The 22,674-nt window shown below is 40.7% G+C and overlaps 1 protein-coding gene across 3 annotated transcripts; it reads left to right on the top strand.

Annotated features, from left to right (window-relative positions):
- The first annotated feature begins 1,835 nt into the window (after positions 1-1,835).
- On the top strand, positions 1,836-20,999 carry AP3M2 (adaptor related protein complex 3 subunit mu 2). Of its 3 annotated transcripts, none has more exons than XM_032329151.1 (9): positions 1,836-1,993; positions 4,427-4,769; positions 7,542-7,713; positions 12,048-12,185; positions 14,627-14,712; positions 15,364-15,497; positions 16,809-17,016; positions 17,291-17,435; positions 18,768-20,999. In XM_032329151.1, the coding sequence occupies exons 2-9, from the start codon at positions 4,497-4,499 to the stop codon at positions 18,866-18,868; spliced, it is 1,257 nt and encodes a 418-aa protein (XP_032185042.1). In that variant the 5' UTR covers positions 1,836-1,993; positions 4,427-4,496; the 3' UTR covers positions 18,869-20,999. The 3 variants fall into 3 exon arrangements, with proteins under 3 accessions (XP_032185042.1, XP_032185041.1, XP_032185043.1); XM_032329150.1 differs by lacking the exon at positions 1,836-1,993 and adding an exon at positions 1,998-2,085; XM_032329152.1 differs by lacking the exons at positions 1,836-1,993; positions 4,427-4,769 and adding an exon at positions 4,780-4,904.
- Positions 21,000-22,674: the final 1,675 nt, after the last annotated feature.

Here is a 22,674-nt window from a genome sequence, read left to right as displayed (position 1 = left end):
AAGCAATATATACAGTTATTAAGCTCACAACTACCTGGCTCCCATGTATCTTCTTAATCTCATCTCCCTGTACTCTTTCTCTAGTTCTAGCTCAGCTATACATAATTCTCTCATCTCTAGAGCTTTCCAAATGTAATCTTCTCTCTGTCCTTCCACCCTTATGTTTGCAGAATCTACGTTCATCTCAAGTTTCAATTTAGGACTTCCCTGACTCTAGGTCAGCCCCCTCCACCAGCAAACCGCCCCCCCACCCCACCACCATGTGCTCCTTGCTCATCACCCTGCTTTGTAATTACTTGCTTCTCATTTGTCTTTTCAGCTAGCATCTGTGACAACAGACACTATGCCTGTGATGGTAGTCATTGCAGCATCCCCAGTACCCAGCCCCGGGCTTGATACATAGGAGTCTTTCAGTAAACATTAATGCGATGAATGAGAAAGGCCCACAGCAGTGCCTGCATTGCTGCACCTTCCACACGCATTGCTTAGTAACCATGTGCAATTGCATCTTGTGCTGCTTCTTAGGTAATAACAATCACTAACACTTTCCTAACTCAATCCTCACAACTCTGTGTAGCCCGTACTCTGAGTGCTCTTATTTGAGAAGGGAGAAACTTGAAATGTAGAGAACTCAAGGTACTTTCGCAAGATCACAGAGCTGGCAAGTGTTGGATCAGGATTAAAACCTAGGAAGTCTGGCACCAGAACTCCTAAGCTTATACGATCCCACATCATTCAGCCATTTTAATTTTGGACTTGTCCTTTTGCTTATTCAAAAATTAGTCAACTGTCTGTCCTTAGCAAGTATGTCAAAGAACAATCCATACCACCTTTAATGTACATTTATCAGGGCCTTCCTTATGGAGGAGCCGCCACTCATACTTCCCTTTCAGCAAAGCGAAACCAAAGCCTGAGCAGGGTCAAGATCAGCATTATTACCATTAACACCAGTTTGCCATTTTATCAAACACAAGCAATGTGCCAGGCACCTTCCCACACCTCATCTTATTTAATAATAAATTTTTAGTTTAGCTAAAGGGGAACCTTGTCTGACTTCTACTTTGTGACTCTCTGGATCACGATTTGAATCACTTAAAATTTATTATCAAAGTCGTTAAAACACTTTTTTTTTTTTTTTTTTTTTTTTTTTTTCCAGAGACCTGCCCAACTACCTTATTTTCAGATCTGGGAACTGAGATTCTGAAAGGTTAAGTGCCTTGTCCAAGGTCAAGCAGGTGCTGGTCTAGTCCGGGCTGGAAGAGGCCTCCTGAATCCAAGTCCAGAGCTTTCAATAAGAGGCTATACAGCCAGTCACCTTTACTCCCCCCAATGCACATCAATGAAAAGGCATCGTGTCTCTTTTTAAATGCATTTAACTAATGGAAAGTAGTTATTATTGCTCATGATTTATTTTTTTTTAAAGAGATTAAAAAAAATTATTTGAAAGAAACACAGCAAGAGAGGGGAACACAAGCAGAGGGAGTGGGAGAGGGAGAAGCAGACTCCGCCCCCCCCACCCCCTAACAGGGAGCCCCATGCAGGGCTCCATCCCAGGATCCTGGGATTATGACGGGAGCCGAAGGCAGATGTTTAACGACTGAGCCACCCAGGCGCCCCACTGCTCATGATTTAGTATCCATGATACGCTATTTGACAAATTGCGTCCTGGAAATCACACTTTTTAGCATCCCCCTCCAGGTGCATTCCAGGGTTACGCAGGTGGCAGCAGCAGCCCCCCCTTTGTGACTGGGTGACGAAGGGCCCTCAGACTGTTCACGCAGCCAATCAGGGCTCGGAGCCACAGAGCTGCACCAATTGGAGATTATCGAAGCCTCAACAAGAGCCAATTGGTGGCTCAAAGTCGAGAAGAATGTGACTGGCGGACAGCAATCAATCAGAAGGGAGGAGCAGATCACCGAACTCCAATCAGAGGCTTTAAGATCTCGGTCGTGGGTGGTGCTGGCGTGAGGCCCACGGGCCAGCCAATCAGCAGGTGAGCGGCCTCCGGCGCGCGTGCGGGAGGCGGCCGAGGGGCGGGGCCTGTCTGCGCGTCGAAACGGTGGGCGCTGCGAAGAATGAGGCTTGGTGAGGAGAGCTGGCGACCCGGCTTGGGATTGGGGGCAGCGCGTGCACGTACCCGGCTGGGGTCTGGGGGCTGGGGACGGGGACGGGGACTCGCGAGGGTTCGGGCGGGGCGCGCGGGGCAGGCTCGGAGTTAGGGGTTGCTGTGGGATTGACCCTCCGAGATACGGGATGCGGCGAGCTGAGGGACCGAGTACCGGCCTGGGGAGGGGACCCGCTCCGTCCCGGTGGCTGGGGGAGTAGGGGACACTGTTGCCATGGCAACGCACTTGTGCAGTCCGGCGACCCCTCTCCTCGCTTGAAGGTGTGCACACCTTAAATCCGCCCCCCTGGCTACCCCCGCCCTAAACGGTCTCCATCATCTTTTGCTCGAAGGCAGCTGGGCTGAGGCCAGCGCAAAAATAACCCACTTTAGCAGCCGCCTCTCCTCCTTCCCGGCCTAGTTACTCCTCTCTCCCCTCCCTCCTGCTGCCTCATCGGCGGGCAGAGGATTAAGCTTGCCCTGGGGCACTGGGTACAGCAGGCCTTTGCCGTTTGACCACCTGGGCCAGTCCGCAGCCAGCTGGTGGAATGGCCACAGCTGCGGTCCGGCGCGGCCGCCACATACTGGGGACGGGCGCCGGAGATATGCTGCCGCCTGAGAGACCTTGGGTACCCCCAGGTGGATTTTTTTAGGGCATTCAGTGCAGAACCTTGTTCATAGCAAGTACTCGAGAACGGGGTCTGACTGACTGAATGAAGACCGTAGTGATGGTTTTCCGTCCCTGGGCCAGCGCTGTCCAATAGACATGAAAAGCAAACCAGCTATGTAATTTGACATTTTTCTAGTAACCACACTTTATTAAAAAAAGGTTAAATTAGGGGCATCTGGGTGGCTCAGTGAGTTAAGCCTCTGCCTTCAGTTCAGGTCATGATCCCAGGGTCCTGGGATTGAGTCCCACATAGGGCTCCTTGCTCAGCAGAGAGCCTGCTTCTTCCTCTGCCTGCGGTTCCCCGGCTTGTGTTCACTCGCTCGCTCTCTGTCAAATAAATAAAATCTTTAAACAAAAACAAAAAAGGTTATGGGGCACCTGGGTGGCTCAGTGGGTTAAAGCCTCTGCCTTGGGCTCAGGTCATGATCTAAGGGTCCTGGGATCCAGTAAGGCAACCGGCTCTCTGGTCAGCAGGGAGCCTGCTTCCCCTTCTCTCTCTGCCTGCTTGTGATCTCTCTCTCTCTGTCAAATAAATAAATAAAATCTTTAAAAATACAAAAAGACCCCCCAAAAAAGTTAAATTAATTTTATTTTTATTTTATTTAACCTGATATATCAAAATATCAATATTAATATTTATTTAACCAATACTAATCAATATTTAATCAATATTAATAGTTAATATTAAATTATTGGTATCTAAAATTCCATTTTTCATACAAGACCTTCAAAAAGTCTGGTGTGTACTTATAGCATATCTTAGTTCAGACCAGACATAATTCAAGTGCTCAGTGGCAGCATTTAGCTAAATGGCTACCATATGAGACTGGACAGCTATAAGCATTTCTTAAGTATGTGTGAGTTGTGGCTAAAGATATGAAACTTACCAGTATTCTTTGAAACTTTTCTTCTGTGTTGGGAGCACTGCAATGAGGCAACAAAAAAACGTTAAGGCCTGGTCTTTCAAGGAGCTTACAGTCTAGTTGAGAAAACAAACATCCAAAAATTAAGTTGAATTTTAGTTGGTTATAATTAAGGCAGTTTTAAAGATAACGAGGCAGTAGATGATTGGCAAACAGGATGGCTGATAATTATCCTTAGAAATTCTAGGGAGAGGGGCACCTGGGTGGCTCAGTTGGTTAAGCATCTGCCTTCCTCAGGTCATGATCCCAGGGTCCTGGGATCGAGCCGCACTTTGGGTCTCTGCTCAGCAAGAAGCCTGTTTCTCCCTCTCTTTCTCCCCCTGCTTGTATGCCCTCTCTTGCTGTCTCTCTCTCTATATCAAATAAATAAAATCTTACCAAAAAAAAAAAGAATTTTAGGGAGGGATACTTCAGGCTCTTACAGTAGAAGACTGGAGTCTGCTCTTGAAAGTTGGCACAGTGTTTTGTTTTGTTTTGTTTTGTTTTTTAAGATTATTTATTTATTTGACAGAGAGAGAGAGCGCGAGATCACAAGTAGGCAGAGAGACAGGCAGAGGGAGAGGGGGAAGCAGACTTCCCGCTGAGCAGAGAACCCGATTCAGAGCTCCATCCCAGGACCCTGAGATCATGATCTGAGCCGCAGGCAGAGGCTTAACCCACTGAGTCACCCAGGCGCCCCATACAGTGTTTTGATTGAGTGGAATTGACCATACCTTCTTTTATTTTTAGGGTTGAAAATTGGCAGTTCTGAGACTTGCAGACTGAAGAAGACTTTTCTGTCTCACTGACAATCTCCACCATGATTCATAGCCTCTTCTTGATCAACTCCTCTGGAGATATTTTCCTGGAAAAACACTGGAAAAGTGTGGTCAGCCGTTCTGTTTGTGATTACTTTTTTGAGGCTCAAGAGAGAGCGACTGAGGCAGAAAATGTACCTCCAGTTATCCCTACCCCTCACCACTATCTCTTAAGTGTTTACCGTCACAAGATCTTTTTTGTGGCTGTGATCCAGACAGAGGTTCCACCTCTATTTGTTATTGAGTTCCTTCACCGAGTAGTGGACACATTTCAGGTGCGTGAATGTGAGGAGGCTCGTACATGTAAATTATAAAGTGTCTTTATGGTTCTTTTTCCATTGTATTCAGCTTCAATTAAGGAACTTCTTAAAAAAATCAAAACTGGCATTGCTCACTTCCTCTCCCATCTGGTAAGATTCTTGTTTCTGTTTATTGAATTGGCTGCATCTGAAATGACAAATTGAATACTTTTGAACCTGTTGTATAAGAAAGTACTCTCATTGAAAATAAAGATCAGAAAATCTTCTGTTCCTTTAAGAATTTAAGTGATATTTTACGAGACAGTGTTTTCGCTTTGTTTTTCTTTCAGGAATAGATTTGAAGATCTTGGGGGAGCAGGGTGTAGGGGAAGTATAAGTGAATTATACCAGGATGTCAGCACCATTTACAGCACAGGATTTTAGGCTGCCCAGACTGTGAATGCAAACAGTGGGATCCTTCCCCCTAAAATAATTGTTCAAATTCTGTTACAGTTATTTGCATAACTCAGACAATATGTGAGAAGCAAGGGCTCCTTGGTTGAACTTCTGTGTCATGTGAAGTCTGGAATTGATCATATGAACGCAGAAATTGTGGAATTAGAGAAGAAGAAGAGAATGATGACTCTGATATGATGATGAAATTAAAAAACAAGTCAAAGAGCCCTTTCATTTGCAGTCATATCTGTATCACATGTCTAGAACAGCTTTCGTCCCAAGAAAGTTAAAATACATTTCATAATTTTTTTTCCCACCAATACCTGGTGGTAGCCCGATTCTGGGTTTCTAGTTCTCATGTGGCATACTAGTTCCTTCCCACAGTAAAAACTTGAGAATTATAAATCCCAATATGTAGAGGAACTAGAAGTAGAAGAACCCAGTATTATGACCTTATAAACTACTCTCCTTGGGGCTTATTATGATTTCCACATATGATACTTTACCCCATTCTGAGATGAATAGTCCCATTGGTGAAACCCAGCATTTGCTTCATACCGCCATAGCAATATTAGGTAATTTATTATGAGACAGGAAATGAGAAAAGTTGCTTAATCTAGTGGAAACCACAGAGGAATTGGGGATAACTGTAAAGTCACTAGTTTGGAAGTCTGGAACTTCATAGCTTGTCATTTTTGAGAGATTTGTTAAAAGTAAGTGGACATCTCCTGATTTTAATGTCTTTTCTCTCTGGCTGCATTACTTTTTTTTAGTACTAGAATATGTTGGAAGAGTTCCAACTGTAGAATTGCAAACACTGTTGCTATAGCAGTTTGTCATACTTACAGGTCTTCTTTCCAATGACTCAGTTCAATTATGTCTGATTTATAAAACCTCGTGAGGTGTTTTATTTATTTTTCAAAAGGAAAGCACTCTTGGGAAGGGAATGTGTTACTTCCCCCATCCTCTTAAATTCTCGTTTTTAAAGAAGAAATCTTGTCTTAGAAACACATTCCTGACTCTTAAGTGTTCTTGAATATTGGAATGTCTCTGATATTTGCTGTTATCTGATGTAAATTAGATCACATCTGTAGTCCGTTCCGTTATGGATGTCATGATTTTAGGACCATATTGGAAAACTAGAGCATATTCAAAGAAATGGCAAGTGGTGGAATGATCTAGAAATCATATCACAGCATGAATAGTGGAAGGATCAAACTGGCTGGCTGGGAGAAAAAAGAAATTGGAGTGAAAGTTTATAGCTGTCTTCAAGTGACTGTGGGGCTGTTATGAAAATTTGTTCTGTAAGGCAGATCTAGGAAGCACATTTCAGCTTAGCAAAAGAAAGAACTTTCTAATAATCAGAGCTTTCCATGAATAGAGTGGGCTTTTTCAAAAGGGTGAATTTCCATTCAGTGGATGAATTCAAGGAAGGTTATATGACCATCTCAGAGGTCCTGAAAAGATGTGACTGATGTTGCTAGAAGGGGCATATCAAATGACTACAAGCATTTCTTTCTTTTTATCATCATGCATCACATTTTTCAAAGTACTTTATAGTTTACAAAGCACTTTCGCAAATACTATCATCTAATCAATCATGCATAGTTCTTAAAACATCCCTGTGCGTCCAGTGGTATTATACTATTTATACTATTAAGAGAAATCAAGACCCGAATTAGCTTAACTTTTCTAGTAAGTGACAATAAGGTTACCACACAGGTCTTCTGATTTAGAATCCAGCGTTTTTTCCACAACCTGGATCATTGAGTATCGAAGTCTTTGTTAGTAAAAGGACAAAGCATTTTTAGAATCCTAGCATCTTAGTGTAGAGATGATTCAAAGAGATTTTCTAGTGTGCTAGTTCATCTCCCTCATTTCATTTTATTTCCCCTCTCAGTTTGTATTTGCTGCATGAATGTTAAGGAATAGCACAATGGAAAGGGTTAAAAAGACTTTGGGGTCCAATCTGTGTCATATCAAGTATTACTGTTTTGTCTAGTTCTTTCAGATTCTTCTTCCTAAGCATGTATGATAGTCTAGATTCAGTTTTGTATTCTATATGTTTTGTCTAGTTGAAGAAACTAACTTACAAAAAGGTTAAATGACTTACTCTTAATTTTTAAAAGAAGCTAGTTATGACACTGCTACTATAAGCCAGTCCAGTGTTCTTTCTACCAAATTGGGCTGCTTAAGAGAAATATGTTATGCTTCATTCCCCTAACGTAGAATATGCCAGAAGCACTGTGTAAACATATACATAGTACTAGATCCTTATTCTCTAGGAAGATTCTTTCTCCTTATCACAGTCTCTGAATGATTTATTTGATATATGTATGATCTTTTCATCAGGATTATTTTGGAGTCTGTTCAGAGCCCGTGATCAAAGATAATGTGGTTGTGGTTTATGAGGTACTAGAGGAGATGCTTGATAATGGGTTTCCATTGGCCACCGAGTCAAACATCCTCAAAGAGCTGATAAAGCCTCCCACGATCCTTCGGACGGTCGTCAACACAATAACAGGTATGGAGAAAGGGGAAACCCACAGAGCTGCCTTCCTGGGTGTGGCTCCCTCCAATGTTGTGCACTGTTTTTGAGTGCTTGTCTTTGGGGCTCTTAGATGTCCAGATGCTTTAATTTTGCTCATTATAGTCTGATTATGATGTAAAATAATGTCTTTGTTAGGTAAAAAGTACCCTGATTTCAGTGACAGAATAGAGTGTGCTCTTTAAAAAGAGGCTTTTTTTCTAATTACAGAAATGTCAGAGATACAGGAAAGCACAAAGAACTTGAAAATAACTTTTTTTTAAAAGATTTTATTTATTTATTTGTCAGAAAGAGAGCATGAGCAGGGGGCGCAGCAGACAGAGGGAGAAGTAGGCTCCCCGCTGAGCAAGGAGCCGTAGTTGGGGCTCAGTCCCAGGAACCTGGTATCACGACCTGAGCCAAAGGCAGAGGCTTAACTGACTGGGACACCCACGCATTCCAGAAATAACTCTTAATCCCGCCACAGTTTTGACATATTTTTTTATCTTTTCTAGATAGATGAATAATGAATAGATGCATAGAATGTTTTAAAAACAACTCTTGTATATTTTTTATGACTTATATCAATATTTTGTGAACATTATCCCATTTTGATACATTCTACATGATTTTTAGTGACTTTATAATTTTCTTTCAGGGGCGCCTGGGTGGCTCAGTGGGTTAAACCTCTGCCTTTGGCTCAGGTCATGGTCTCAGGGTCCTGGGATCGAGTTCCGCGTTGGGCTCCTTGCTCAGCGCAGAGACTGCTTCCCTCTCGCCCTCTGCCTGCCTCTTGGCCTACTTGTGATCTCTCTCTGTCAAATAAATAAATAAAATCTTAAAAAATATGTAATTTTCTTTTATATAGAATAGATCTTAAGGTATTTACTCAGTCTATGTTTTTGATGTTTCTGATTTTTTGTTCTTTTAAATAACAAGGAATTAACATTCTTATACTTAAATCTTTGTGTACATGTAGGGTTATTTGTTTTCAGTACTAGCAATGGAGGTACTAGATCAAAGGTTGTTCACATTTTAAGAACTTTAATGCATTGTGCCAAATTGCTCCGAAAATTCATGCTTTCATTAGCAGTTTCTGTGCATCCTAGACAACCCTACTGTTATTAATTTTTTCAAAACTTTGGCAGTTGGCTTAGTCATATCTTTTTTTTTAGTCATATGTTTTTTTAAAATATATTTTATTTATTTATTTAACAGAGAGAGTGAGCACACAAGCAGGGGGAGCAGGAGAAGGAGAAGCAGGCTCCCCACTGAGTAGGAATCTGTTGTGGGGCTTGATTCCAGGATTCTGGGATCGTGACCTGAGCCAAAGGCAGATGCTTAACTAACTGAGCCACCCAGGCGCCCCAGTTTAGTCATATCTTATGTACACCCTCATTTTTTATTACTAAGGAAGTTAAAACCCTTTGAGTATTTATTGACTGTTCTATTCTGAATTACCTAGTTGTGTGTCCTTTGCCCAATTTTTCTTTTGTTGTTGGAATGTGGTTCTTTTTTCCTACTAAATTAAAAGAATTCCTTTCGGGGCACCTGGGTGGCCTAGTTCATTAAGCATCTGACTCTTGATCTCAGATTAGGTCTTGATCTCAGGGTTGTGAGTTCAACCCTGATTTGGGTTCCATGCTGGGTGTGGAGCCTACTTTAAAAAAAAAAAAAAAAAGAAAGAAAAAGAATTCCTTTTATTTAAGGACATTAAACTATCATATATGTAGAAAATTTGGAAATATACATGGTAGTTTGTAGTTCTGTGTATTTTTGATCCTTTCTTTTGTAGATATTTTTTCGCAGTCTATCACTTGTCATTTAACATTGTTTATGGTGTGTTTGTTTAGCCACATTTAATTCTGACTTAGCCAAACTAGTCATTCTGCTTTGTTCAGCTTTTATATTTTGAGTCTTGCTTAATATATAAACAAGGGCTTGCATGGCATTTGACAAACGAAAGATAATTTTTAGAAGTATAAATACGCAAGAAAACCTGGAAATAGTTTGAAAAAGAATTACAAAGCCTGGACAGATTTGCCTTGTCAAGTATCAAGCTATATTAAGTTCATATGGTACAGGAGACAAAAACTCATAGATAAGCTATAAAATCCAAGACAGTTTTGAAAAATAAATTTATTTATTTATTTATTTGAAATATTATGAAATTCTATGAAATACTATGAAATAAATATGAATATTATGAAATAAATATCTTTATTTCATTTTTTTAAAAGATTTTATTTATTCATTTGACAGATAGCACAAGCAAGGGGAGCAGCAGGCTCCCCACTGAGCAGGAAGCCTGATATAGGGCTTGCTCCCAGGCCCCTGAGATCGTGACCCAAACCAAAGACAGATGCTTAACCGACTGAGCCACCCAGGAGATCTGAAAATAATTTTTTTTTTAAATATTTGATTTATTTATTTGACAGAAAGATCACAAGTAGGCAGAGGGGCAGGCTGGGGGGGTGGGGGTGGGAGGAGAAGCAGGCTCCCTGCCAAGCAGAGAGCCTGACCCCACTGAACCACCTAGGTGCCCTCAAAATAAATATTTTTTAAAAAGATCAAGAGCAGTAGAGAAAATCAGATGGGTACAAGATATATTACAAAATTTTGGTAATTTTAAAAACATAGTATTGGCCCAGTAATAGACAAATAGATGATTGGGATGAGGTAGAAAGTTCAGAAACAGGGTACCTGGGTGGCTCAGTTGGTTAAGCATCTGCCTTTGGCTTAGGTCATGATTCCAGGGTCCTGGAATTGAGCCCACATTAGGCTCCCTGCTCAGCTCCAGGAGTCTGCTTCTCCCTCTCCCTCTGCTGTGCTTTCTTTCTCTCTCTCTCTGTCAAAAAATAAATAAGATCTTTAAAAAGAAGAAAAAGTTCAGAAACAAACCCTTGCTTTTGTAGGAATTTGGTATATATAGATGTCATATATTAATCAGTGGGCCAGGGCCAATCAGTAAATATATTGTATTAGGACAGTCAGCTTTGATATAGAAAAAAATGAAGTTCCCCTACCCCTACCCATTCTGTACACAAAATAAATTCCAGCAGGGTCAAAGAATTAAATACTAATCTTATAATTGTTAGAAGAAAACATAGGGGAATGTTTTTTTAAGCTCAGAGAAGGTAGGTTCTCCTTTTTTAAAAAGTGTATTTTCTTCTAGTTCTTTTATGGATTTATGTTTGGACATAATTCTTTAATCTATATAGAAATTATGTTGGTATGCAGTGTAAAGAAAGACTCCATGTTTATTTCCCCAACATTGCCTACCAGCTTTCCCAGCACCATTTATTAAATAACCTAACCTTTTTCCCTGTTTTAAAATATTTTTATCTTGTACTAAGGCACTGTGGATTCTTTGCTTTTAAGGCTTCCTGCCTTATATACTGCTTTAATTACTATAAATTGATATATCATGTTTTAATATATGGTGCCTCTTTTTAAGAAAACACATTTGTTGGGTTTTTCAATATTTTGGGTTCATTGAACTCTTAAACTCTTTGTTAGTGCCTGAATCATTTTTGAATACTACAGAGTCATTTTCCTGTATCTCTCTTAAATCTGGAAAAAGGTACCTGGGAGTCATTTTTGAAAAGCTGAACTATTCTGCAAATGTGCTGAATATGTGTGTGTGTTTAATGTTTCTTTCTTTAGATTGAAACTATCCAGGTTACAAAAGAAGGAAATAGATTTTAAATTAGTTATAATATTTCAGAATTTCAGCATAGAACTTTTGGTTTAAAAAAATATTTTTGATCCATTTTGGGGGTGAAACAAGGATTGATTTACAACTCTTACAGACAGGGAAAGACCTAATTTGTATTCTTTTCCTAAGATTCAGTATTAGTAGGAGTAAAATGTGTATGTTTTCTTAACTAGCATAAATGTGCTTAAAAACCTACCTTGAACTAGAATACTGTTTTTACCCATGAAAATTTTATATTAATATGTAGCTCGCCATCCCTGCTGAAAACCAGTACATTATTTAAGCTACAAGCTATTGTGAAATTTGAGAGACCAAGTTCATGTTTCTTTTAAAACCAAAATATGATATCTGTTTCTCAGGTAACTTTTAACCTTCATTCTGTTCAAAGAAGCAGACCAGATGATAACAGGTTTTTAGAATAGACTAGGTTACCCAGATAGAAGTTGAGAAAACTCTTAACTTTTTTTTTTTTTTTTTTTTAAAATTCTCCCAATTGAGTGCATGAATAATGGGAGCATAGAAACTTCTAGGAAAGTGTTCTATGATTATTAGATAATTAGTTACATCTAATTATCCAGTTGGAATTAAATTACAGTCATATTCATTATCTTAGGAAGCACCAATGTGGGTGATCAGCTTCCTACTGGACAGCTGTCAGTGGTACCCTGGCGAAGGACTGGGGTGAAGTACACCAACAATGAGGCCTATTTTGACGTGATCGAAGAGATTGATGCCATCATTGATAAATCAGGTAGGTGTTTTTAATCTCTTTTCAGAACTAGAGAGTGGAAAGGGTATCCTTCATATAACGCTTGCTAGTATCAGAATTATCCCTCATTCAAGATCACTCATTTTAATTTAGTGCCTGCTTTGTGTCAGGCACTGTGCTAGGTACTGGGAATAGACTTAAATATTATGATGCAGATGACATGATCATATATATGGGAACCCACAGAGACTCAACAAAAAACTGTTAGAACTAATAAATACTGTAAAGTCACAAGGTGCACAATCAACATAAAGAACAGTAGCATTTCTAAATATAAACAGTGAACTATGCTAAAAGAAAATGAAGAAAACAGTCCCATTTACAATAGTACCAAAAAGAATAAAACAGGAATAAACTTAACCAAACTCATACTCAGAAAATTATAAAACATCGGTGAAGGAAATTAAAGAAGACACAAATAAATGGAAGTAAATGAAAATAAATATGTTAATGGAGTGGAAGAATTAATATTACTAAAATGTTCAAGGGTGCCTGGATGGTTCAGTCGGTTAAGCGTCTGCCTTCAGCTCAGGTTATAATCGCGGGGTCCTGGGATTGAGCCCCACGGCGGACTCCCTGCTTGGCATGGAGTCTGCTTCTCCCTCTCCTTCTGCCTCTACCCCCCACTTGTGCTCACTCTCTCTCAAATAAATCTTTTAAAATTAAGATTCTCTCTTTCTCCCTGTGCCCCTCCCCCTTCCTCCCTTTTAAACAAAAATAAACGTTTAAAAAAATTTTTTTAAAGTTAATATTATCCAAAACAATCTATAAATTTAGTGTAATCCCCATCAAAATCCCAATGGCATTCTTTCTAGAAATAGAAAAAATAATTCTGAAATTTATATAGAACCACAAAAGACCCCAAATAGCCAAAGCAATCTTTTTTTTTTTTTTTTTTAAAGATTTTATATATTTACCTGACAGAGATCACAAGTGGGCAAAGAGGCAGGCAGAGGGGTGGGGGAAGCAGGCTCCCCACCGAGCAGAGAGCCTAACACGGGACTGGATTCCAGGACCCCGAGATCACGACCTGAGCCAAAGGCAGAGGCCCAACCCACTGAGCCACCCAGGTGCCCTAGCCAAAGCAATCTTGAGCAAGAACAACAAAGCTGGAGATTTCATACTTCCTGAGATCAAAATATATCACAGAGCTACAATAATCAAAACTATTATACTGGCATAAAAACAGGTACGTAGGGGCGCCTGGGTGGCTCAGTGGGTTAAAGCCTCTGCCTTCGGCTAAGGTCATGATCCCAGCGTCCTGGGATCGAGCCCGGCATCGGGCTCTCTGTTCCGCAGGGAGCCTGCTTTGTCCCCTCTCTCTGCCTGCCTCTCTGCCTACTTATGATCTCTCTCTGTCAAATAAATAAAATCTTTAATAAAAAAAAAAGAAAAAAAGATACATAGGTCAATGAAATACAATAGAGAGTTCAGAAATAAAACCACACATTTACAGTTAACTGATCTTTGACAGGAGAACTGAGATTACATCATGGGGAAAGGATAGTCTCTTCATTAAATGATACTGGGAAAGTGGAATATCCACATGTGGAAGAATAAAATTGGACCTTTATCTCACATCAAAAAAATACAAAAAACAAAACTCAAAATGGATTAAAGCCTTAAATGTAAAATGTGAAATCATAAAACTACTAGAAGAAGACATAGGGGAAGAGCTTCTTGACACTGGTCTGGGCAGTGGCTTTTTTGAATATGACACCAAAAGCAGAAATAGACAATTAGGATGCATCAAACTAAAAAGTTTCTGCACAACAAAAACAGTCAGCCCAGTAAAAATACAACCTGTGGGAGAAGCTCAAGGAAACCATGTTGAGTGAAAGAAAAGAGGAGTCCAGAGTTGTGGAAAAACATGGGCATTTCAAAGCTGTACAAAGAGGGGAAACTTGCAGAAAGCGCTGAGGAACAGGAGCTAGAAAAGCAGAAAACTAGGAGAGGTTAGGAGAAAGGAGGATTTTACAAAGGGAGAATGAGATGTCAACAATGACATGCTACAGAGAGCACCTGTAGGATAAAGACTCAAAGTATCCATTTGATCGATGACACAGTAGGGAGAGCAGTTTCTGCCGTGAAGTTTTCTGAACTGTTGGTTACAATGATATCCTGTTTGATTCTTGCACTGGATGGAAGACTTCTTCAAGCTAATAAAGGTCTCATTAATCTTTTATCCCCCTTGCTTCATCAAAGTGTCTCATACTTGATATGCAGTTGATAAATATTTAGAAGGATGGACCAGTGCATTTGGTAGATGAATTGGATAGAAGGAAAGAAGGAAGGGAGAAGACAAAAGTTGGGGAGGAAGAGAGAACGTCAAAGAAGGTAGTAGGGAGGAAATAAGTTGGTTGTGAAAGACAGAGAAACGTTAAATAACCTCTTACGGTCTTTTTGTCTTGTTCCTATCTCAGGTTCCACTATCACTGCTGAGATCCAGGGGGTCATTGATGCCTGTGTCAAGCTGACTGGAATGCCAGACCTTACACTTTCCTTCATGGTAAAATCTTAAACCATAGGTTCAGATCTCGAGATGACAAATTAACTGCTTCTGGAAAGACAGTGGTGAGAATGGAATGGAACAGTTAGAAATACTTATGGGGCGTCTGGGGGGCTCAGTCGTTGAGCGTCTGCCTTCAGCTTAGGTCATGATCCGGGGTCCTGGGATCAAGTTCCACATCAGGCTTCCCGCTCTGTGGGAAGCCCGCTTCTCCCTTCTCCACTCTCCCTGCTTGCGTTCCCTCTCTCAGCGTGTCTCTCTCTGTCAAATAAATAAATACAATATTTAAAAAAAAAAAGAAAAAGAAATACTTAAGGATGGGGTGCCTGGTTGGTTTAGTCAGTTAAGCAGCCAGCTCTCGATCTCAGCTGAAGTCTTGATCTCAGGGTCGTTGAGTTTAAGCCCCGCTTTGGACTCCACACTGGGCACAGAGCCTTAAGAAAAAAAGAAAAAATAATTAAGCACAGCCACAAAGCTTATATCAGGCTTGAATTTTCTTTAAGTAGATACAGAATTTGTGTGCATGTGTGTGTGTTTGTATGTGCACGCACACATGTGCATTTAAATAAAGACAGCCTCTGAATAACTTTCCCAAAAGAAGTATGGGTATTTAATTCCTACTTCTTGCTTTTCCTTGACCGGTGACTACAGAATCCCAGGTTGCTGGATGATGTCAGCTTCCATCCTTGTGTTCGTTTCAAGCGCTGGGAATCTGAGCGTATCCTCTCCTTCATCCCTCCTGATGGAAACTTCCGCCTGCTCTCTTACCATGTCAGTGCACAGAAGTAAGCAGCCCTTATTATTACGAATAGAATCTGTGTATAAGTGTATATGTGGAAACAGTACCTGTAGTGATTAAGGACTCAGGCTCTAGAGTTACCTGGGTTCAAATTCCAGTTTCTGTTCTTACTAATTGGGTAACCTCAGGTGAGTTGTTTAACCTTTCTGTGTCTGTTTTCTTATCTGTAAGTGGAAAACAAAAAATGGACCTTGTTTGAAGATTAAATAAAACAGTCTCTAAATAGTGCTTTATACAAAGTCCGTGCTCATTAGGTTTTCTGTTGCTGTTTTTGTGGTGGTTATATGTCTAAACAGGACGACCGTTTCTCTCAAATTGGAATCTGAGTACACCTGTGTTCAGTCCCCTGACCCAAAAGGCTATGAAAAACCACCAAAGGCAGTCATTTTTGGTCTTGAACATTCTCTTTAATATCTTGTCAAAGGACTTTAGAAGCCCTTAGTAGAAGGCGTGTAGTAGAAGGTATACAGACTGAAGGGAGCCATGACACCTCAGAGCCACCAATTTGGAATTTGAAATAAATAATTTAGGAAAAAAATGTACATGCTTGAGAGCAAAGGCTCTGGGCTCAGACTGCCTACATTTAAACCCCATCTGCAGTTGATCTGGGGCAAGTTAACTTAATTTTAGTGAAGTACAAGGACAGTATCATTTCTGTATAAAATCAGGACAGGAAGAGTACCTAGTTCATACTTACTGGGAGGATTAAACAAGATAATGGAGATAAAACATTTAGCATAGTGCTGGCATACAGGAGTGTTTAATAGCTATTAAGGACTATTACTGCTTTGGTATTACTCTGTGATTTCTCTATTTCCTATTCTGTCCTATCATGACAACCTACCATACATACCTCATAAGATTTTTGTGAGGATCAGAGGAAGTCTGGTAAAAGCACTCTGAAGATACTATAAAAGGTCCATGAGGTATGAATAGTGCTCTCTCAAATACAAATAATTATTGGTCATATGTCATAAAGTAAAACACAGAGATATGGTGACTCCTAATTTTTATCTCTAATGCCTTTCTCATAGTAGACTTAGTATACTCTTTGGTTTTTGTTAATATTATTCAATCATTAGAAGAGTTGGTTCACTTATTAGCACCTTAGCTTTACAAAAAGAAAAAAAATTAAAGATTACTGGGTTTTTTTCTGAACTTTTTTTTTTTTAATGAGTAAAGAATTAGGTAAGGAAGGAAAAGTTGTCAATGGGGGGCTGGGGGATGCTTAGTATAGAAGAAGAAAATGTCGCCATTTTTCCAAGTAGAGTAACGAAATGGGTTGTCTCTTTTCCAGTCTTGTGGCAATTCCAGTATATGTCAAACATAGCATCAGTTTCCGGGACAGTAGTTCACTTGGACGCTTCGAAATAACAGTGGGACCAAAGCAGACTATGGGGAAGACCATAGAGGGAGTGATGGTCACCAGCCAGATGCCCAAAGGGGTCCTGAATATGAGCCTCGCTCCATCTCAGGGGACACATACCTTTGACCCAGTTACCAAGGTAGGAGGAGAATAAGCAAGAGGTTTTGAATTGCTGATACTAGATGGAAATATTTTTGCAGGAGCCCTCCGCCTAGACGTTATACCTTGTTGAAAGGGAAGCATAATCAAGGGGACATCCTTTTTCTCCTTGAGATAATTTGTGGCAACAAATAGTTTTCTCTATTGAAAACCACTTTAGAGGCAGCTTGTAACACTGAACAGATGCCCTGAGGTTAGAGCTCAACCACCTCAAATGAAGAGTTCCACTGTAAGTTCTTTCTTTTTCTTTGAAGATGCTGTCATGGGATGTAGGAAAAATAAATCCCCAAAAGCTACCAAGTTTGAAGGGGACCATGAGTCTTCAGGCTGGAGCTTCCAAACCGGATGAGAACCCCACAATTAACCTGCAATTTAAGATCCAGCAGCTGGCCATTTCTGGTGAGTGACTCACAGCTTAATGTTGCTTCATGAGAACAGAAGTGGCTCTCTCCAGAGACACCTCCAGACCTGTGTCCACATATCTCAGAAAGCCTTCTGCTGGATCCCTATTTATGGAGTTTGTTTTCATTTCCTGGCAGGTAATCTTGAGTAAAATCTTCTTTAGCATTTCTGGGGAAAGTTCATCATCCTTACTTTGAAGCTGGCTGAAGTGATCTGACTGTCAGTGTATAAGACACAGTGGAGAAGGAAGCAGTGTGGGTAGATGGAGTGTTGACGAGCAGGAGTTGAGTCATCCTGGCCTTGTCAGTGTGGGGCTCCCAAGGTTTGCAGGATGGGAGGCTTCTGCACTCTCAGCTGGTAACCGAGAAGAACAATTTCCGCTCCTTTCCCCCAGATTCAGAAGGACTTTCACATTTGCTTTTATTACCATGTGGAACCCACATCAGCCCACTGAGATCGGCACCTGTCTCAAACTGGTGATGATGATAGTTACTGCCTACCGGACATTTCCTATGTGCCAGGCACTTTCCATCTATGCTATTATTTGCCTTAGAATAAGTGTGTAAGGCAGATAGGAGATGACTTCAGCTTTATATAAAGTTTTTCTTTACCAACAGAATTTGTCTAATTTAAGTGGATAGCATTCACTTCAATTATAAACTCTTTCATCTTAAAACACTTAACAAACTTTAAAGCCCTGTGCAGTATTGAAGGTACTTTGCTTTTATACTGTACAGTGAGAACACTAGGAAGCACTCATTCATTAATTAAGTTGTATTTTATTTCATTATACATGAATTTTATTATTATTAATTAATGTATTCCATCCAGTAACTTGAGAAAAATATAGAAGGGTCTTATTTTATCCTATCCTCATTTCAGTCTGCATTTAACTTTCTGCCCTTGCCACTTTACAAACAGGTCTTCCAAATAGGATACCTTTTTGTTGGAGAAGTTTTTATTATCCGTGTTTGAACCAAGAGTGAACAATCTGTGAGCTTCAGAAAATGAAATAAATAAGGGGCAATTATTATTATTTTTCTGGTTCATTGTTAGAACTATCTCTATTGCACTGATTCCTCTGAATTAAAATGAGTTTTATTTTTAAGATTTTATTTATTTGACAGAGAGAGAGAGACAGTGAGAGAGGGAACACAAGCAAGGGGGAGTGGGAGAGGGAGAGGGAGAAGCAGGCTTCCCGCTGAGCAGGGAGCCTAATCCCAGGAAGGCAGACACTTAACAACTGAGCCTCCCAGGCGCCCCATTACAATGAATTTAAACAGACATGCTACGTGCTCCTTTTTGAATAATTGCCTATCTTCCTTCTAGGACTCAAGGTGAATCGTCTGGATATGTACGGAGAAAAGTACAAACCCTTTAAGGGCATAAAATACATGACCAAAGCTGGAAAGTTCCAAGTTCGAACCTGAAGGGAGAGTTTTGCAAAAAGAACAGTCCTGAACGCTTTTTCATTTCTTACTTGTCTAAAAGTAAAAAATATCAGCCTGTCTCCTAGGTCAGTATCCCCTTCTGGACCCACCCACTCCCTTTTTTCCTTAGCCTTCAGTGCCATGGAGCTAATCAAGGGAGAGAAGGGTCGCCAGGGAGAACTGGACAGAACTGAAACACAATCGGTGCCAATTCAGTTCTGCAAGAAGAGATGTGTGACGGAGGGTAGAGACACTTGATGCCATATCTAACTATTTTAAACATGGTTACCATAGAAAAAGAGTAGGATTTGTTACTTGCTTGGCTTTAATGATCTAAAGCCAGTGACTGACTTCTTTTTGTTTTTTCAGGTAGAAAGATTAGAATGAAGGAAAGAAAGCTTAGAAGGAAATGAATGCTAGCCACAGAAAGGCCAGTTAGTAATGAATCTGCTCTGTTAGGGAGAAGAAAGGAAACAGTACCGAAGAAGTATGAGGACACAGGCTCAAGTGAAAGGGGCAGAAAGAGCAGTCAAGCCCCACATGAAGGAGGAGGGTTGGAAGGAAGAGTGGAGTTGGTTTCTGATCCCTCTACTTTGATATATTTATATAAAGTCATCAGTACTTCTAGAAGTGAACTGGAAGCTTCCTAAATTTGAGTCCACTAATGACATGGGAAACCCCAGTAGCTTTAGATTTTCCCTTGAAGACTATGATGATATCTGACCAGTTTTCAGGTACTAACTATTGTTTGCCTTTAGCACTTGGTCTGTCATCTTCTGTGAGAAGGGGATCTGCCCTCTTCCTGGCAGAGGCTGCCTGAAATGCCCCTTTCCCTAACCCAAAATGGTTTACTCACTTTACACTGCAGAATTCACCAGCCTTTCTCCTGTTACCCAAGGACAGTTGCAGAAAAGCCAATCCTATAATCCCAGGGCAGCCAGATTTTGTGTGTCAACAGTGTTGGGTGTAGATGACCAACTTCCTCACAAAGTGCATCACAGCTGTAACCCAGTGACTCCTTAGTTAACACTTGTCGGTGCTGGGCTAGTGCTGGAGTCTAAGCCTTGCTGTCTCACACTTTTCCATCAGTAACCCTAAGTAAAAAGAATGCTTACCATTGAGAGGCATGGTTAATCCTGGAAGCTGCTCAGTAAAGTTAACTCCTTGGAGTCTTCTGTGCTCCATTCTATAATAGAGCTATTAGTAATCTAAATCTACTGGCCCATCTTTGTTTCAAGATGTATATATATATATCCTCTAAACCTTTGAATAAAGCTGTTACTGAAGGAAGATGGGCCATGTTGATCATGTGTACCCCAGTTTAAGAAACATGGCGGCTGAGGGAGTACCTCAGACTTTCCCAATGGGTAATTTTTATTCAAGTTCAATATGCCTATTACCCGTTTAAATATTTATATAAAAGACAGGTTTTAAAAATTATTATTGTTCTAGCTAAAAGAGTGATATTGTGCTCTGCTTCATGCATGGAGAAAAATAAAGACCTGTGCTCTCCAAACCTTACATTTTTCTCTGAAGCCGTTTCCAAGTCCTTCAGCAATTCTGTTTTGCGAGTTTTATCTCCCTACTTCCTGAACTTGTTTTTCCTGCACAGTAATGTTGCTTTGTGGTTTTCCTCTGGGATGAATTGTGTTGTATACAAACAGGTGTGTTTCATACTCCCATCACTCCAGAATTTGTCCCAAATGACTATGTCCTTTATACACACCTGGCAGGGTAAGGGGAACAGCTCTGCCTATGATTCCAGAATACTCAGAATTACTTCTTCTAAGAGCTCTGGAGGATTTGAAGGTTTCCTAGGTCATAAGAAAACAGTCAGTCTTGGTTTCTGGATGTTTTTAGGGTTATACATCCAGCTGTGATATTTCCTTCAGGACAGTTCATCCTAATTTCAAGGGAAGAACTTGAGGAGAAGTAAAATATCTAGGGTATGGGACCCACAGGCCTTAGCATATGGAGTAAGGTATCCTGCGTGTAGCAGACCTCGAGCCTAGCAGGGCATTGCTGCAACTGCCCAGCAGGGCATCTTGGTTGAGCTGTTCAATTCCATATGTGTTTAACATGCGTGGAAGTATCTCCTGTGTTTGAATCGTAATAAAGTTGAGTTTTACCAGTTCTCTGTGTCCTGACTGTCTCGTTACTGGGACTAACGGCAGTGTTATGCCAGGCAGGCGTCAGAAGAAGCAGTGAGAAATAAGTCAGTTCAGGAGGATCTTACTGCTTTTGTCTTCAAACCAGTAGACTATCACCATAGTTATGGTAGGATTCTTGTTACTTCTGGAAATAGGGGATGTTGATGTTAATGTCATTTTTAAAGTGGTAAAAACAAAGGTGAAGATCAGTCGTTTTTCCCCATTAAAGCTGCCGACGGCTATTCTAGTGCTTTCACCATGCTCTTGATCCTGGGTTGGCCAGTTCAGGCGTGAAATGCAGTTAAGTCATGGGCAATCTGTAAAGTATGGACACTGGCTGTTAGCCCGTATCTGTAATGATATCCTTTGGTAAATCCCTCGTGGTCATGAAAAGACATTAGGGCTTTTTTTCTGTTTATGAACTACAGTGTTTGGTGTTTATGAATACTCCATTGCATCTGTCCTGGCTGGTAACATCTCTTCCCCAGTGCCAGCCAGTGCTGGCACTGTTCTGGTTGCACTGTGGTGTGACCGAGTGAATTTTATATAAAAATACATGTACTTTCCTCTGTGACCAGTAGGTGGAGACTCAGTGCTAGCAATGAAATTAATTTATTGATTGTAGAATTTTAAAAGAGATTCAAATTTGAAACTCTTAAACTTTCCTCCAGTGCTGGGGGATCCCAAGTACTGGGGATGGTGTGAGTTTTCGACTTTTGAAGTTAAACATGGACCCCCAAATTTATAACACTCTTTTTGATAACCAGACCTAAGATTGAGGCTCTAGGACAATAGCAGTTTCCATCACCTGAGTACCTCTAAGTCTTTACCCACTAAAATGTATTGCACAGCTGTCTAAGAATCTTTCTTGTCCTTCAGATCTATTAGTGTCTGTTTGCTTTATTAACCAGGTGGGAATAAGGAACTATTTAATTTCACCTTTCCCGTGCCTGCCAAATTCTGGGACATTTTATCCTAAATTTCCTAACCCACACCAGGTAATGATGTGTTGTTCTTTGAATGTATTTTAGTGTAACTCACAGGAATCTGTTTGCGGGGCTGGGACTCTGCCCTGCAGCTTGGTGCGCGGCCGCCTGTGAGCAATGGCTCCACCCAGCCTCTGGTTGCCAGGACCTCACCCGGAGGAATGTTGGGGCCTGGAACTTGGCATTTCTATCCCAGGAGGCCTTGCTGCTTCGGTTTATTTCATTCATCCGGGTCTCTGAAGAAAGTCTTGTCATGCAAAGGGGAGGGGGAGAAACCCACTGAATTCCTGCCAGAGATGCGTTCTCTGGGAGTCCTGCCTATTGTCCTCGAGCAGGGATTGTCTAAATGGCCGGGGCACACTTCTGTCTTCCATGAAATGTACTGTTTCCGTGAGAAAACGCATGGGAGAGGTTTAAGGTGGAGGAATCTGTGACCTTGGGCTTAACTGCTCTGGGTGGGGGAGGAGGGGGCTTGAGTATTTCAGGGAAGTTTGGGTTTCACTCCCCTCTAAATCAAACTCTTGGGCTTTAGAGAGTCTCCTCTGTGAGCTAAAACTACATACTTTTCTTCTTCTAAGAACCTCTAAAGTGAGCTGTTCTCACAGCTTTTCAAGAGATAGAGGCAATTGCAACTTTGTCTCCTCTTTGGGAAACTGCTGGCATATATCCA

The sequence above is a fragment of the Mustela erminea genome, chromosome 21, assembly GCF_009829155.1.
Source record: "Mustela erminea isolate mMusErm1 chromosome 21, mMusErm1.Pri, whole genome shotgun sequence".
Taxonomy (NCBI): Eukaryota; Metazoa; Chordata; class Mammalia; order Carnivora; family Mustelidae; genus Mustela; species Mustela erminea.
Note: the sequence above shows the minus strand (reverse complement) of the source record. Positions and strands in the feature narration are given on the sequence as shown.